Raw genomic sequence first — 18220 nt, 5'->3', positions numbered from 1 at the left:
GATAGATAGATAGATAGATGAGAAGAGAGATAGATGAGAAGAGAGATAGATGAGAAGAGAGATAGATAGATAGATAGATAGATAGATAGATAGATAGATAGATAGATAGATAGATAGATAGATAGATAGATAGATAGATAGATAGATAGATAGATAGATAGATTATTAGTGATAGATAGATAGATAGATAGATAGATAGATAGATAGATAGATAGATAGATAGATAGATAGATAGATAGATAGATGAGAAGAGAGATAGATGAGAAGAGAGATAGATGAGAAGAGAGATAGATAGATAGATAGATAGATAGATAGATAGATAGATAGATAGATAGATAGATAGATAGATAGATAGATAGATAGATAGATAGATAGATAGATAGATAGATAGATGAGAAGTGATAGATAGATAGATAGATAGATAGATAGATAGATAGATAGATAGATAGATAGATGAGAAGAGAGATAGATAGATAGATAGATAGATAGATAGATAGATAGATAGATAGATAGATAGATAGATAGATAGATAGATAGATAGATAGATAGATAGATAGATAGATAAGTTTGAATGAGTTTGAATGGCTCAATAGTACATAGAATGGAAGTTTCATTGAGTTTAATGGGCTTCAGTGTGTTTAGATTAGAATTTTTGACAGTTGGAGTTTGATGGAATGTTCAGATTTTCAATGTAAGTCAATGGGAGTTTTTTCCAGTTTTAATCAGCATTTTTAGGAAAACCGTAAGTCAGATCAGTCTGAAAAGATATAGCAACTCGAGTCAGAACAGTCTGAAGGTCTAGTCCGAGTTTGGTGGTTGTAGCTTGAACAGACTAAATTTCTCAACGCTACTCCTCCTAGACTAAGAAAAATAATAATAATAAGCTTAAATAGAATATCAATAAGTTGGCTTTTTCAAGCCAACTTAATAAGCTTAAATAGAATATCAATAAGTTGGCTTTTTTCAAGCCAACTTAATAAGTTTATATAGCAGATCAGTAAGTTGGCTTTTTCAAGCCAACTTAATTAAGAATATAGAATGTCTGTGGACAGTCTGCTTTTTGAAAGTAAAACAATGGAGGAGCACATGGATTCAGGAAAGAAATATGTTTGTGTTAGTGTTGTTTTAGTGTATTGCCTGTAACGTCCAGGATTTAGTATTTAGGTATAAAATATCTTTATTTAGTGCCTATTTATTATCAAATAGATGAAATTAAAAAATAACATTATAATAGGCCTATTTAAACATAAATGTGAAATACGTTTTCTTTAATGGCTACCAACAGTAGCCTACAGTACAGATAAATTTCATGTCGTGAATAAGAGCGGATCATAAGTCAAGAAGGATCAAGCATAATTTATTTTTAGACTTATTTGTTGGCCAGTTGTAGCCTGTGCAATAAATATTCAAAGTTCTAAACCATCTATTGTGTTTTATTGTTCCATAGTAATGATAATATTTACGATAATATATTGAATTTGATAATTGTCTCTCACGTTGCCCCACAGCAACATTAAAATAGTGTAGATTAGGTACAATGTTTTATAAAAATATTTTATTCTATTTAGTGTCCATTTCGTTCATTTAACATATTTAATATTAGGGCATCCAAGTTATTTGACATATTTGAAAAAAGAAAATTAAAAAGTAACCCAATAGTTACTTTCCCTGGTAATTGAGAATGAAGTAACTAGTTATTAACTCAGCTACTATTTGTGAGAAGTAACTACTATAACTAATTATTATTTTTTTAAGTAACTGGTGGAAGAAGGTGTATAAAGCAAGGCTATACAATTTAGTTCCTGCAGGGACATGACCAGCAGAGTTTAGTTTAACAGCCCACACTAAAGGCTGTCCTGGAGCACATTACCTGATTGGTATTCTGTAGATTTCCTGGGAAGTAGGATAAAGAGGTCTGATGGACTGGTATAGGCTATATTGTACAGTAGGCAATAAAGCTAACAGTTAACATGATTGTACGGATCAAATTAAGACTAGGATGTTTTTTACAGTTATATGCTAGTAAAACACATACTTTCATGCCTGTAATGTACATTTATAGTCTTTACACATCAGCTTGGCACCTTACATGGTTAAAAACCAGTTAATTTCAAGACGCTGGCGTCACGTCAGGTCGTCACGTGGGTCGACACGCTCAGTTAGACGCTCAAAGTACAAGACGTTCGGATAGACGTTCGGTTTGACGTTCGATCGGTCGGTCGGTCGTTCGGAAGTTTGATTTGTTTGACCATAGTGTGTGAGCCAATGCACAATTTACCTGCACTTCATTCACTGCTCTCAATGGACGTGACATCTCCGTCTGACTTGTAACGTGACGTCTGCGTCTGACTTTTCTTTTCTTTTTTTTTTTTTTTGTCAGTTTTTACTGAATTTTTTTCCCCGGCAAACTCAATATACATTAATTATGTGCATATTAAATATACATATATTAATATATAACAATTTAGACTTTTTTTTTTTTACTTTTTTAAATTGTAAAAGTATAAAGATAACATAAAAAGTATAAAGCCTAAAAGCAATGTTTTAGCGAAGTTTGTGTTGCTTATAGGTATGTCGTTTAGTTTTATGAAATCCGTTTTGAAATTTTTTTACATTTATTGTTTTTTTTATCTTTTTACATTTTTAATGTAGCCTACACGCTTGATGGCCAACCCATCGATCGCAATCAGCTGCTAGATCTGAGGCTGTTGCTGTAAAATAATAATAAAATACATGGAAAAATGCATTATGCCTGATTAATGTTCAGTTTTTCAAGCACCTCTCTTCTTATATTTTACATTTAAAATATAAATTAGGATTCTAATATTATTTTATCATGTTTTCCTTTCTTTTTTAAAAAGAAAATGTTAACTTTTATTCAGCAATAATGTTAAATTGATAAGATTTCTATATTTTGAATAATAATCTGCCAGTATTCATCAATCAATCCTGTAAAAATATCCGACGTTGACATTGAAGGATCATGCGTCAAAGAAGACTGAAGTAATGATGCTGAGAACTCAGCTTTGCATCTCAGAAATAAATATAAAGTATATTAAAATAGAAAACCATTATTTTAAATTATAACAATATAATAATAACAATATTAACCAGACCCCGCACCTTCAATATATAAATAAATAAAACCTTATATTTTTATTATACATTTTGTTTGTTTATTTATTTATTTGTCGTGTCCTCGATCCTTATCGTTGCGTGAAATGAAAATAGAGCTAAACAACGACGCTGGCACTCGCTCACCAATAGATGGCGTCATTGGCCCATGTTTAATTCATTTTACCGACAACAGAAATAAATGATTGGGTGCTTATACAAGTAAATAAATAAATAAATAGTTTCAGTAGCCACAAAAAGAAAAGAAAACAGATAAGTTAAGAAATAAGTCATGAATAGAAGTAAAAACTACTGAATTCTAGCAGCTGCATTATGGACTAACTTTAACTTGTTTTTTGAAGATGCAGGACAACCAGATATCGTTGAGAAAACCTAAGATAAGTTTTTTTAAGCTTTATGATCAGTGGATTGTGTACCAAACAAGCAAAGATTAATTAAATAGGCTATATAAAGATGTGGGATAGAGACAAAAATGATATTTCGATATTTTCTGGGATTTTTAGCCATAACCATAATCAGAATATTTTTAGCCGAGTCTGTCTTTCTCTCTCTCTTTCCCAAACACAGCTGATGTGCAGCCACTACAATATTTCAGTTTTTTTTTTTAATGGCAAGGTGGTCAATTTCTTTTCATTTCTTTAGTTAATTTAGAAATATTTTGGGAACATTCTATGTTTGTTAAAATCAAGTTTTTTTTTTTTTTTTAAGGAACAACCGAGCGGCCAGCCGCAGGAAGCACAATGAGCATATGTTTGATCAATTTAGCCTTCTTCACAAATCAACACGACTTGCATAAAATAATATTTATGGATGAGAAAAATAAAAATAAAAAAAAACACGTCATGCATTTTACCATACTAATTTAAAAAAAAATTACCCTAGATAAATGTGCGCTATTGATTAAAATAAATAAATAAATATAAAAAAACAAACAGAATGTGCATTTCGTCTCTGGCTTAAGAAGGAAGGCTTCACAAAAATTAACCGAGACTAAGCGAATAGTTGCCTCATTAATGGTAAAAATATCTATAAAATGCTTTAAATTACTACTTTAAAACGAAATAATTCAAATCGAAAACAAACTTATTAGCCTATGTAATCCGTAAAGTGGTGAATACATGTTAGAACAACTTTTTTATGATTTCTTCAAAGTATCCGTGAATATGTGGACAAGAAGCAATTGCATACAGAATTTTTTATATCATTTGTATAAATGTTTACTTTTTGGAATAAAAAGCTATAATAAGAAAGGTAAAAAGCACTTAATTGCTAATTAAACATAATTGAGGATAAGTGTAAACAATAATAGAGAATGAAAAGGTATAATAAAGCTCAAATTAGTGTATGGAATGTGCTGGAAACCCTTGCAGCAAACGCAGAAGTCACGTAGACGTCACGTCCAGGCAGTCGAACTGTAATGTGGCAGATGCAGACGTCACGTTCGGCAGACGCAGACGTCACGTTCGGCAGACGCAGACGTCACGTTCAGTGAGACGAGTGCATGTTGCAAAGTCATATATTTGAGCCATTCGGAACGCCATACACGTCATTTTTTATATAAATTTCTCACGTACGCCGCCGTCACGTCGCCGCCTACGATTAGATCTACAGTGACGTCGCCGTGACGTCGCCGCGGGTCTATCGTCTGCCCTCCCTATCAATACCATTCAAAATTTGACACGGTCTGACGGCGACGTAAGGGTAGACTGCGCCTTATCCTTCGCCTGCTTAGCCTTAGAACTGGCACGGACCGCCCCTCATAGTGGAAAGGCAAAACGGTTCTTAGAAGGCTCATCAGTTGAACCAACTCCGAACTGGCACTAGCACTAGCTCTGAACTAGCACCTGGTTCGTGCTGGTGGAAAGGGGGTATCTGTCTTCAAAGTAAGCACCGTCTTTGAACTCTCTCTACCTCGAACATAATAATCTAAATCATCTGACACAATGCTAAAAGTTCATAAAACCGAATCCATGTTTCACGAGGCGCATTCGGAGAATGTTTTTCCTGAATAACCGCTGGGTGTGAATAGTGCTCAAAAGAACGTCACATCTTCTCTGACAGGCGCCCTGCACGTGCAGCTGACATAAACCACACTTTCAGTAAACAAAAAGAAAATCCTATCCAGTGGTGAAGTGTTTTCTGTGTTGACAAATCTTTTGCGATGTCCTAATAACAGTCGCAATTCACACGCAACGCGTCAACGTCCGCTAATGTCCGGTTTGCGAACTATAATGACTCATTTGAACAGATTCATTTTAATGAATCATGACAACAACTGATCGGTCCACACGATCTAAAATGAATAATTTACTCGAACAACTATGAAATGAGAACATAAGTGTGCTTACCCCATTTAGCAAGAGTGGTTAGTAAAATTAGCCTTAATAATCCACAATATTTTCAGGTTATTTAAATGACAATGTGTAGTAAATTAGGCCTACCTATAAAATTAGTTTAGACTGGAGTGAGGTGAAACCAGAACAAAGCAAGCTGTTGTTAGCTAGGTGCATTCAATTGTATATGGTAGAAAATTTTATTATTAGTTAATATAAATTCTAAATGCTACTTTACTTTGTTTAGCAAAAAAGCATCTTCTCTTACAAAGCTATAAAAATCACTTTTTTTTTTCTTTTTTTTTTTTTGCAAAGAGGGCAAGAAAGAATTGCAGTAAGAGTGACGGGTACTTAATGCCTCGTTTCCACTGAGCGGTACGGTTCGGTTCGGTACGGTTCGGAGCGGTACACCTTGATCAGGCTTGCGTTTCCACCGCAAACAGTACCCTTGGCGTATAGGCGTGGTGTAGCCGGATAATAGTGATCGACGTCATTCTCGCGCGAAGAAGAAAACGATATAGTAAACAACAATGGAGGACATACTACAGCAGATCTTGTTCTTGCTTCTCGGCTTGAGGCTGTCTGTCACAAAAAGAAGACGAGTTTTGCATTCGGCGTTTCAGAATACCAAGATTGCAAAGTTCAGACGTCCATGCCGCAGCACCTACCAGCAAGCGGAGGAGAAACCCCACGTAATTTAAAAACTATTTTACAGTGTCATGAAATGTAGTTTTAAAAGTTTTTCAGGCAAGAATGTAGTTGTTTAAATCTCAAATCTGTGGTTAATTTATAAAGATAGCGCCTATTTGAAAATTTGATCTGACGTTGTCGGAGTTGTGAGATCCAGGCGATCACCGGGCGCTCGGTGCTCATGTACCCAGCCGAGAGCAGCTGTACCTCGGCTAGTCCTTCTGACATTCGCCGCTGGCTCTGATGTCTCTGTAATGGTTAAAAACAAGATATCATTCATCTTGTGTATAACGGGCAATCTTTGGTCTCATGAATTTATAAATTGTTCCTGGGCAAATCGTTTTGGCCGAGGGGAAAATGAAGTTTTATAACTTTATTTATTTATTTACTTTACCGTTGTAGTGCGCTGTACGTTTGACTGAATTGTTTGCTTGTTTTTATTTCTTATTGTAGCCTATAGCTTCTCATATTTTATTTATAATGATTATTGATAATTAAAACTGACGTTTAACAAAAAGAGATGGTTGTTTTGTCTTATTTCATTTTATTATAGGCTACATACAGTGAAGATAATCAGAGTACATTGCCTGAACCACACATTAATAGGTTTCATAATTTTTTAAATAAAAACGAAAAGAGGCAGGGTTGTGTTATATATTTTGTTTTATAGCCTACATGAAGTGAAGATAATTAATGCACGCGTTGTCTGAACCACGTTTGTGTGTGGCGCCCATAGACTGTAAAAAAAGATGGACGACGCGACGTTGCTTCCTTCCATTGTATTGAACTGGAGCCAAAATGGGCTGATGAATGGGCGCTGACACGTTACGCAATACGTCAAAAAAAAAAAAAGTTTGGAGCCTGGGCATGCGCAGAAGGAATCGTCAGTTGAGCCGGAGGCGGAGTCGCGATATCAAACTTCCGCCCAGACGACTGCGTCATCATTCATGTATTTTAAATAGACTATAAAAATTATACACAATTTAAAAGTCTACCTATAAAATAATAGGCTATTCTGTTTCTAAAGCAATAATATTTTTGAAACCGCAAATTCAGTAGATAAAATCAATATAATATGCCACTAGAAACAACTCTAAATCGTCAGAAACGGTCCTGCCATTTTAAATCAAGTTCAACTAACGTTACAGGAGATCGATTGCTGTAATTAGAGTAAGCTATCATTATTTTTGTCCTGCTAATTATTTTATACCTATAAAAATAATAAGTAACTGCCAGATAACGATCACCTGCTTTTTCCCGACATGGTTAACATTAGGTGTGTTATCTTAACTAATAACATTTATTAATTAGCTTATAACGCCCATTTTTGATGTTACAGAAAAAAAGTTCAGTGATCCGTCAGATCCTGTAGGTCGGTTAGTACAGTTTACTGCTGAACAACTCATTTTGTTGGTGTTAATGACAAAGAAATCGAAAATTAACAGTTAGGTAATACATCTTCAATCTCCCCTCGAAGCTCCGACAGTCCTCAGACAACCTGTCAATCAACTTCGAATCATGACGACACGCCCCGTTTTTATAGAATCAAATTGCTAGCTAAAATCTAAATCATCAAAAAAACGAACAATTGAATATATATCAGTGTGATAACAACTACCTTAAATGACCAAAACCATCTTTCAGAAAGTTTTATTTGAAGCAGAATTTATTTTTAAGTTTTCACTTAAGTCTCATTCGACTGCATTGAGAGGGCGGTGTTTATGACCTGTACTGCATCCAGCCTCCAGGGGGCGATCAAAGAGCCCGTGGCTTCACTTTTCAGAACGTATGAGACACACCCGGTGGCGCCCAAGCGGCAACCTCCCCCTTTCTCTCGTGAAGCCAATACGGAAGTAACTTAAACTGCGATTCATCGACTGGCCGCTAGGGACAGGCTCCAAAAGAGAGCAGAATCTAATAGAGTCCCATGTTAAATTGGCCAAGTTTATAGCAGAAAATAACATGTTTACAAGTTGGTACAAATTGTGGTTTTGGTCTATACTGCTATTTTTGCCCTTCATGACAACTCTGAGGGGGGTGAATTTTTTTATAACTTATCCGTTTAAATTATATTAAGCCTTAAAAGTTCTGCATAATTAAGGGCGTGGTCACTTGAGTGACAGGTAGAGTGCGCTGCTGTCTGTGAGCTGTCACTTTACCTCAGCTGCCGCTGAATTTGGCATCGCAGCCGTTTTTGTGCTTTTTTTTCTCGATTATTTTATACAATTATAAAATATGGCTTGCTGCATAATATTCGAGACTGATGTGTGTCTGTGTAGATGTGCATGCATGCGGAAGAGACAGAACACACGTTGTTGGATCGTGGCATTGGCTGAAAGTTTTGATTGCGAGATTTAACGTTACTACAATGACAAAACCAGGAGGATATACAACTCTGACAGCACTGCTTGGATATTATAACTAAAACTGCTGCACTATTTTGAAAAAAATATACTTTAGACACAGGCTCATTTGTTTGTTAGATACGATCGCTGCTCAGATTGCATCCTTTCTTGAAGAACGATGACAGAGAGCAGATCATTCAGAATAAATGTGAAATGTTTTTTTTTTTTTTGCAATGGACATTTATATTTTACCCAAGTGCCACAGATTGGATTCATCTCGCGATCTCTATTATAAAGGTATGAAGTCCCATTTGATGTTCCATGTTGTTATTTGCACACCCAACACAAATTACTGGTGTTGGAGCATCTATATCTTAAAAAAACACCGTAGATTGACAGTAAACCTTTATAACTTTCTGATGTTAAAACTTATCTTTATTAATAATTTAGGTAGTATCTAGATAGATAGCTCCTTTGCTTGCTAACGTGGTCACGTCGAGCTAGGCGGGCATGGTTTCAGCAACCAATCACACAAGTGACGATTCTCTGTCAACCAATCAACGTTCTGTAGAGTGTAGCTCCACCCTTTTGGTACGGTACTGTTGTGCTTGGTACCCCAACGAAAGGGTCCCAAAAAAGTGGTACGTGTACGTACCGTACCGCTCAGTGGAAACGAGGCATTATTCTCAGCATCGGGCTCACAGATCACGTGGGTAGGGCACTTTTTATTGTTTGTGTGGATGACCATGTCTGTCACCACCGAAGACCATTTCTGACCCAGGAAAAACCCTGCATTGATTCATTTGAATTGAAATATTTAATATTTTCACAACAAAAATTATGTATGCGATTAATTTAGATTAATCACAGAGTATGTAATTAATTAGATTAAAATTTTTAATCGATTGACAGCCCTAATATATATATATATAAAAAAGGTTTATTGATCCAAAATGTTTTGATTCATTTTCTTCTATTTCCTCTATATTATTGGAGTCTTACACACGATGTACAGATAATTATGTCGTGCGTGCATTAAATATCATTGTGCCTGCTGCACCCATGGTATGGCAGCAAAGTTCCTTTATTACGCCAGAATGAGTATAGTTCCTAGCCATATCGGCCTCAAAAATCGCAACTTTTAATTTTCTGTCTGTCTTAGTACACGATGTAACTACAGAAGAGTCAAGTTTTAAATAGGAAAAATATCGAAACTCTTTGGTCATTTTTGAGCGAGGTGCTAACGGTCTAATCAGATTCAATGATCTATGCTAAGTTATGCTAAAAGTGGTACCGCCAGACCCAGAGGTCGGCTGAATGGATTCGTAAACGGTAAAACTCAACTGTTTAAGTCAAGGGGAGTAGGAAAATGAGCCTATTTTCAAAAAAGCGGCCCTTGTTCCTTTAATTTGAACCGTGACAGCTATTATGGGAGTGGCTTGATGCAGCGCAGGAGATGCAGATAACTTGATCTTGACCCTTAAGAAACTTTAATGCTGTCAAATCTGCTCTATTGAATCTGCTCTATAACTTGCGACATCTGTGGCATTGTGCTGTGTGATAAAACGGCACCTTTTATTGTGGCCAGCCTAAAGGCACACCTGTGCAATAATCACGTTGTCTAATCAACATCTTGATATGCCACACCTGTGAGGTGGATGGATTCTCAGCAAAGGAGAAGTGCTCAGTAGCACAGATTTAGACAGATTTGTGGCACACACATACATGTATAAATTTAAGAAATATATGCATGTTTAAATAAATATATATATTTATATATATTTTATATTACATATAAATATATATATATATAAATATAAAATGTTTCTTAAATATATACATGTGTCTGTATTTATATATGCATAATTATTATACACAGAACACACACATATATTATGTAAACGCATACTTTTATTTTGCAAACAATCATGATTAATCGTTGCACATCCCTAATAGTAACTTAAAGTATAAATCTATAGGGAAGGCTATTTTTTTTTTTTTTTAATACACAAATTTACATTACATTGCCATGTATGGCGTTTCCGTTAGACTGATAGGTTTTGGCATAATTCAGCAAATTCGAGTTCAGCCATGGATCTCGTTGGTAAACCAAATGTCACATCGCCGATCTAGGAATATTTTGCCCATTGTTAATGTTAGTTCATGTTAGTTCTTAATGATGCTATAACTTTATTTTAATAGCCTATAAAAATTGGCATTTGTGGAAATTTGTGGAACATAAGCCAAAGTTTTAAAAGGCTTTAAAAGTATTGTTAGGCCTAGTTCATTAACTAGTGTAGGATAGTGTTAATGGCTACACAACCTTATTAAAGTGTTCCAGGTACATTAAACATACTAATGCTTCCATGGATGGACTACCCTGGAATATGCACTTTCCCCAACTAATCCTAAACTAACTTTTCTTCACGGAAGAGTAAGAAAAGCCCTCTTTGTTATGTTTGTTCAGAACATTTTCTTTACGATGATTCTGAAAGAAAAAACGCTGGGTGTCTACTGTTGCTATAGTAACAAACCCAACTTTGATGCATATCTGATTAATAGATAAACCGCTCACTCTTATTTCAATGTTGTTAATGTTGTAGTTATTTCAGCAGTTTTCTTCGCACATTTAGTTTAACGACATTAAGTTCATAATTTAATTTATCACTCATTGGAACTGTGCATTTAGACACTAAAATTATGTGTTTGCTCTGTCCATGCAATAAATGAGCGCCCTTGAATAAGTGGGAATTCACTTCAACTGCTCAGGCAATGTCAATGATATGACTGTAAAATTTCCATAAAACTTCAGTATTTTATCTTATAGAAAATAACGGTGACGTTTCCACGCAATAAAAGCATTTTATTTCAACAGTATTGACCGCGCAATGACTTGTCAGCTTTATCAATGGCTTGAGCTGTTTGACTCAGGACAATTGCTGTCTCGAGAGAGCTGCCATCTGTTCATGTGAATAGCAGTGGCCGTCCTGAGGAGAGCTCAAAAGTGGGCTGCTCAAAACCGTCGATGAGATCTACGGACGGAGCGGGATTGCAATCCAGGCAGTAAAGAGTGCAGCGAGTATCTGTGAAGATGATCTGTGAAGGCGCGAATGACGGCGCACAATGTCTCCATCAGTTCGCATGTAGTAATTTAACGTTTATATATTATCTCGGCAAAGGAGAAGTGCTCACTAACACAGATTTTATCTATATAAAATATATTTTATATTTTGAGAGAAATAGGACTTTTGTGTTCATAGAAAAAGTCTTCGATCTTTGAGTTCAGCTCATGAAAATGGGGGCAAAAACAAAGGTGTTGCGTTTAGAATTTTGTTCAGTGTACATCTGAGATGATTTGACAGATGCCAGATCTTCTAATCATGATAACTGAACTCTGGCTCAATTATAGCTACTCATATTTTCAGATATCTTATACTTATTTTTACATTCTGATTTTGACAGTTAACGGTTAAGGATTAACAAGCGTCGGTTGTCTGTCAGGAAAATTTACGGAAATAACACCTAAAAACAATATATATATATTTTGATATTTATGATATTTTTTATATTTATTTATGATATATAAAAACAATGATTTTGTATTCTCTTGTTCCTTCGCTATGCCAACAGGATTGTCCCACACGATGGGGAAGCAAACAAAAAAATGATAGAGACTGTATTGGAGCAAGCCTACGCAATCAAAAGAGCACTGGATGGCCAAAAGCATCAACACCTGAACTGACATGACAGGACATTGCAGTGCTTGAGTCGATAAACGCAGCACTTAAACCAGCTGCAGAATTTACAGATGTTTTATTGAACGAGAAGGTTGTTACTGTGTCATCGGTTAGACCTGTGCTGAAACTGCGGACCAATGATCTCCTCAACTCTTCGCCTGAAGACAGCAAGTTAACAAAAAACCTTAAAGCAAAGATGATCGCGGTCTTGGAGGACAAATACAAAGATTTAGAAGGGCAAAAATGCTATAAAAAGAAGAGGAAGAGGAAGATGTCAGAGACAAACTCACAGAAGAAATAATGCACATTACTGAAGATCAGCAAGAAAACACTCAAACTGAGGAGTCAATGGATGCTGGGGAAGGAACTAACGCAGCACCTGCTGTCAAGAAAATGAATCTTGCACAGCTACTCAGCAAAAGAAAAGCGAAGGCCACAATTCTTCCAAAGAGAGCGCGTGTCGGTGAGGAGTTTCTATTTGCAAGAAAAAAAAATTGATACCAGCGATGACCCACGTGCTTGGTGGCGCAACAATGAGGCAAGATATCTTCTCTTGGCCATGGTTGCAAAAAAGTATCTGTGCATTTGCGCAACAAGCACGCCGTCTGAACGCATATTTAGCACTGCTGGAAATATTGTAACGCCAATTAGGTCTTCGTGTGAACCGGAAAAAGTCAACATGCTAGTTTTTCTGGCAAAGAATTTAAAATCTGACTATAAAACCAAGGTGGACTTAAACCTGCTTTAATAGTATACGCTGTTTTTTTTCCCAGCATCTTACTTATATTTTTGCTAGTATTATTGTTAGTTGTTATTATTATTATTGTTAGTTACTTTTTATATTGTAACTGATTAATAAAGTTCTTTAATATTTATTATTTAAAGGCTGCTTACAACAGCTTTCCGTTTCATGGCGAAACATCAGACTTTGTCAGGCCGCCACGGACACGCTGTTCAACGAAAGCTCAAGATCTTTGCAATTTAATGTTGCAAAGGCCTTTAGATTAGACTGACCAAATATGATGTTGATCTGATTAAAGCTCTAGGAGGAGTTCGTTAAAGTACAACGTGTGGAAGTGGAAAGAAAATTCAATATCTCACTTCCCGTTGGGTTTTCAGATTTTGCACCCAGGGATTTTTTTTTTTTTTTTTTTAGGTACTGGGCTGTTACATGTGTCTACCGAATTTCATACCTGTACGTGAAACGTAGCACAAAGGGCACTTAATTGAAATTTTGTGGGTCGCGCTATTGAGCCATTTTGCCATACCTAACTCTGAAACCCTTATCAGACGTAAATTTTCACCACTTCTGAAGCGTGTGCAAAGTTGCATGAGTTTGAGCATGTTTAGGCCCTCAAAAATCTGATTCATTCCGAAGAAGAATAATTGACTGAGCAATTACAACAGGGTCCTCACACCATCTGTGCTCGTGCCCCAATAATAATCCTTAGAAAAACAATATTCGGCCTTTCAGGGCTTTGGCCCTAATTAGATGGAGATGGATGACATGTATAGCAGCATGCAGTAAGGAACGTTCTACGGTTTATGATATATAATACCCCTAGACCAAACGACTAGGGCTGGGCGATATATCGAATGCTTTTGTCACGCGCATTTCGTCAGTAAAGCCGGTTCCCTGATTACCGCTAAATCGCCATCACCTGCTTTCAAATGGAGCGCCATTTAATAGACAGAGCCGTAGTTCATTGATAAGCCACGCAATATCGCGTTCAATATCGATATGAATCGCCGTCGATATTGAACACGATATTGCGCGGCTTATCAGTGAACTATGAATGACTATGATTATCGGTGAAATGTGAATGACATCATATCTAGGAGATAAGTCAGTAAATTAAAGTAAAATCACAGGCTTCGCTTATCCCGTGCAAATGCGCCACATGACTGGCAACACTGTCTGCACATTCAAATTAACTGGGATTTCCAACTCTAACAGAATACGCTGAATTGCCGTCTTACCTTGTGTGTTCTGGAAATAATGACGCCACAATGGTCGAATCTTATCTTGACCACCAACGTCCCAAACTGTGAAACTTATATTCTTGTACTCCACAGTTTCAACGTTAAAGCCTTGAACACAAAAGAGAAATCATATTTTTTATTTATATATATATATTATATATATATATATATATATATATTATATATATATATATATATATATATATATAGGGCAATGTTACAAAATTTGACATTAAAAAGTGTAAAATCCACTCATTTTTCTAAAGAAACGCTGTCAAACAGCAACACCCGCAGGGGAAGTTACAGCAGAGAGTCCGCATCTCTCTGCCTCCCTTCAGCTCATAGAAACAAAGCGGAGCCCCCAAAGTGTGCGGTGGGTTTAGTGGGGGGTAACTGAGAATGAATGGGGCAAAGTCACATGAGAGGAGGCAGTGCCTCCATCGTGCTATGATTGGGTATGATCGGTTACGATGAGACATGATTGGTTCGTGCGATATATCCCACCTCTTGTTTTCTTGTTCTTGTCGAATTGTCCTGAATGAAGACAGGATGGTGTTAATGGGAAGACTAATTAAAAAGTAAGTAAACGGGGACTTCCGGTAAGATGGCGGCGTAAGAAGTCCAGAAGTTTTCAGAGTTGAGATACTTGCAGAGCTTAAATCATCTATCTCTGCGGTGAAAACTTCATTATTAGAGCAAGAACAGAAGCTGAAAGATGTGGAGGAATCTCTTACCGACGTAGATGGTCGTGTTACTTCCTTGGAATCTACATGCTCAGCGCTGTTAAAAGATAACGAAAGAATGAGGTTCAAACTCAAGGATTTGGAAAATCGATCCAGGAGGAATAATGTTCGCGTGATTGGTATCCCCGAAGGTACCGAAGGGAATCATCCTTCTGCATTTATTGAAGCACTGTTACTCGAGGTATTCGGCGAGCAAAATTTTACCAGAAAACCTCAGGTGGACAGGGCTCACCGTTCCCTAGCACCCCCGCCGAAGCCAAATCAAGCCCCCAGACCGTTCATCGTGCGAATGCATCACTGCCAGATGAGGGAATTGATTCTCCGCTTGGCACGAGAAAAGGGACAGGTGTTATACAAGGGATCGCGTATAGGCCTACACTTTTTCCCCGATGTCAGCGCCGAGGTTGCAAAGAGGAGAGCGGCTTTTAACCAGGTAAAAGCTCAACTCAGAGGAGCGGGTATTGAATTCGGATTGCTTTTCCCTGCACGTCTAAGGATCAATTATGACGGAGCGAGACATTTTTTTGACTGTCCGCAAAAGGCCTTGGAATTTGTGAAGGGAATTGTACCCCTTTTAGCAAATTAGTTTGAATGAACAGCACGTCAGATGTGTCTCTAGTTCTATATAACACAAACGTTGCTTCGAGTGGACTGAGAACTAATTTGTATTCGAACTGAGTGCTCTCTAGTTCACGTTAAAAATGTTATTCTTTTTCTGTTAATGAACAATAGTTTAATTCTACTGGAGCAGAAACATGAGCTGGTAAGTTATGGATCTTAGTAACGTTATACCAGCAGTTGTTTGTTTAAGGTAGTCATCGCGACAAGGGTGGGTGGGGGGTGGTGGAGATTGTACGGCTTTTTTTCTTTTTAGTTCTCTATATATTGCTCAGAATCAGTTTGTCTGTGTTTTTTTTGACAAATTCAATATATTTTTGTTATTCATTTACAATTACTTTTTGATAACGTGTCCAAGTTGAATAAATGTGACGTAAAGGTTATAACTTGGAACGTGAAAGGCATGAACAATGTCATTAAAAGAGGTAAAATTTTCTCTCACTTAAGGCAATTAAAGGCTGACGTCATTTTCCTACAAGAAACTCATATTTTGAACTCGGATGTAATTAAACTGAGGAGGAGTTGGGGAGGACAGGTATTTCATTCAAGCTTTAATGCCAAAGGTAGACGGCTATTCTTATTAGGAACAACATTTCTTTCACTAGCGAAAAGGTCATTAACGACGCATCTGGTCGCTATGTTATTGCTGCAGGCCGCCCGTTCGACAAACAAGTTATTTTTGTTAACATTTATGCCCCAAATTTTGATGACGTTAACTTTTTCCGTAAAGTCTTCTCACTTATTCCTCCAGTCGATGATTATGCGTTAATTATAGGTGGGGACTTTAACTGTGTTCTGAACACATCCCTGGATAGATCCTCTTCTAAAGTTATACAGCCCTCTAAGGCTGCTATGTATATTAAGAATTTCTGTGATCAATATGGACTACTACATCCCTGGAGATTTCTTTTTCCCTCATCCAAAACTTTTTCCTTTTTCTCTCCTGTTCATCACTCTTACAGCCGCATTGATTTTTTCTTAATTGATAAGAATCTTTTGCCTTCAGTCTCATCCAGTATATATCATAGCATTGTTATATCTGATCATGCCCCTTCCTCATTTGTGCTTAGCTTACCAACTCAGTATTCTTCTTTTAAACCCTGGAGACTAAATCCTTTGCTTTTGGCAGACAAAGAATTCATAGCTTACTTAAACAAAGAGATAAAGTTTTATCTGGAGCTGAATGATACCCATGATATTTCAAGATCTATATTATGGGAGGCATTAAAAGCATACCTTCGGGGTAATTTATTTCTCCTCTTATGCTAAAAAGAAGACTCTCTAAACGTAGGGATATTTCAAAAGCTATCAATAAGCTGGATGAACAGTATGCTATCTCTCCTTGCCCCCGCTTATACAAAGAAAGAATACGTCTCCAATCTGAATATAATTTGCTGTCAACTTCACGTGAAGAAAAGAGACTATTGAAAACCCGGCACACATTTTATGAATTTGGAGACAAAGCCAGAAAATTATTAGCTTTCCAATCTCGTCAATTAAATAATTCAAAAATAATAACCCAGATTAAGTCCCCATCTGGATCTATCGCATATACTCCACAGGATATAAATGACAATTTTGTTAATTTTTATTCTACCTTATACACTTCAGAATATCCTAACGATGCTGCAATTTTAGATTCCTTTTTTGAGAAAATAGATTTACCAACTATAAATCCTGACCTGAACTCTGATCTGGGCAGACCTGTTGCTAAGGCAGAGGTTGCAGAGGCAATTGCAGCAATGCAAAGTAGTAAAGCTCCAGGGCCTGACGGTTTCCCAATAGAGTTTTACAAGAAGTTTGTAACCTTGATCGGTCCACTTCTTATGGCGGTTTATAAAGAGTCCTTTAATACAGGAATTCTTCCAGTAACACTTACACAGGCCTCAATATCTCTTCTCCAAAAGGAAGGCAAAGATCCTACTCGTTGTGAGTCTTACAGGCCTATTTCGCTCTTGAATGTAGATTTCAAAATTTTATCCCAAATCCTTGCATTGCGCCTAGAACCCATTCTTCCTACTATAATTTCCAATGATCAAACAGGATTTATTCTAGGCCGCAACCCTTTCAACAATTTACGACGCCTATATAATGTAATATATACAAAGTCTTCCCTAAGCGAAAATGAAGCAGTAATCTCTCTTGACGCCGAAAAGGCGTTCGATAGAATTGAGTGGGAATACCTTTTTCACTCTTTTAGACAGTTTGGCTTTCCTGCAGACTTAATCTCATGGATTAGATTGTTATATGTTTCTCCGGTAGCATCAGTGTTCACAAACAATGTTTACTCTGAGTATGTCTCTTTACACCGAGGCACCAGGCAGGGATGTCCTCTCTCCCCCTTGTTATTCGCTATATCAATTGAACCTTTGGCTGCTGCGCTTTGTCAGTCTTCTAACTTTACAGGTATTATGCGTCATGGTACAGAGCATAAAATCTCATTATATGCAGACGATGTTTTGTTATGTGTCGAACCCAGCCACAATACCACAAATTATCTCATTATTACAGGAATTTGGCAGTTTCTCTGGCTATAAGCTTAATGAGTAAAAGCGAGTATTTTCCGATCACTTTGACCTGTACAGACTATTCCTTTATTCCCTTTAAAGTAGTACATGAGGGTTTCAAATACTTGG

At 36.7% G+C, this 18220-nt stretch overlaps 1 protein-coding gene across 2 annotated transcripts in view; it reads right to left on the bottom strand.

The window, feature by feature from the left end:
• arf1 (ADP-ribosylation factor 1) overlaps positions 1-18220 on the bottom strand; it is a 152783-nt gene that overhangs the window by 130580 nt on the left and 3983 nt on the right. Inside the window, exon 3 of one of the 2 annotated variants that reach the window (XM_067363821.1) lies at positions 14221-14331. The exons of the other annotated variant lie outside the window; for it this stretch is intronic. Coding sequence (XP_067219922.1) covers positions 14221-14331 — 111 coding nt within the window. The remainder of the gene's footprint in view (positions 1-14220; positions 14332-18220) is intronic. 2 annotated transcript variants of the gene reach the window in all.

The sequence above is a fragment of the Chanodichthys erythropterus genome, chromosome 16 (assembly GCF_024489055.1).
Source record: "Chanodichthys erythropterus isolate Z2021 chromosome 16, ASM2448905v1, whole genome shotgun sequence".
NCBI lineage: Eukaryota > Metazoa > Chordata > Actinopteri > Cypriniformes > Xenocyprididae > Chanodichthys > Chanodichthys erythropterus.
The sequence above is the reverse complement of the archived record's forward strand: the minus strand, read 5'-3'. Positions and strand labels throughout refer to the sequence as shown.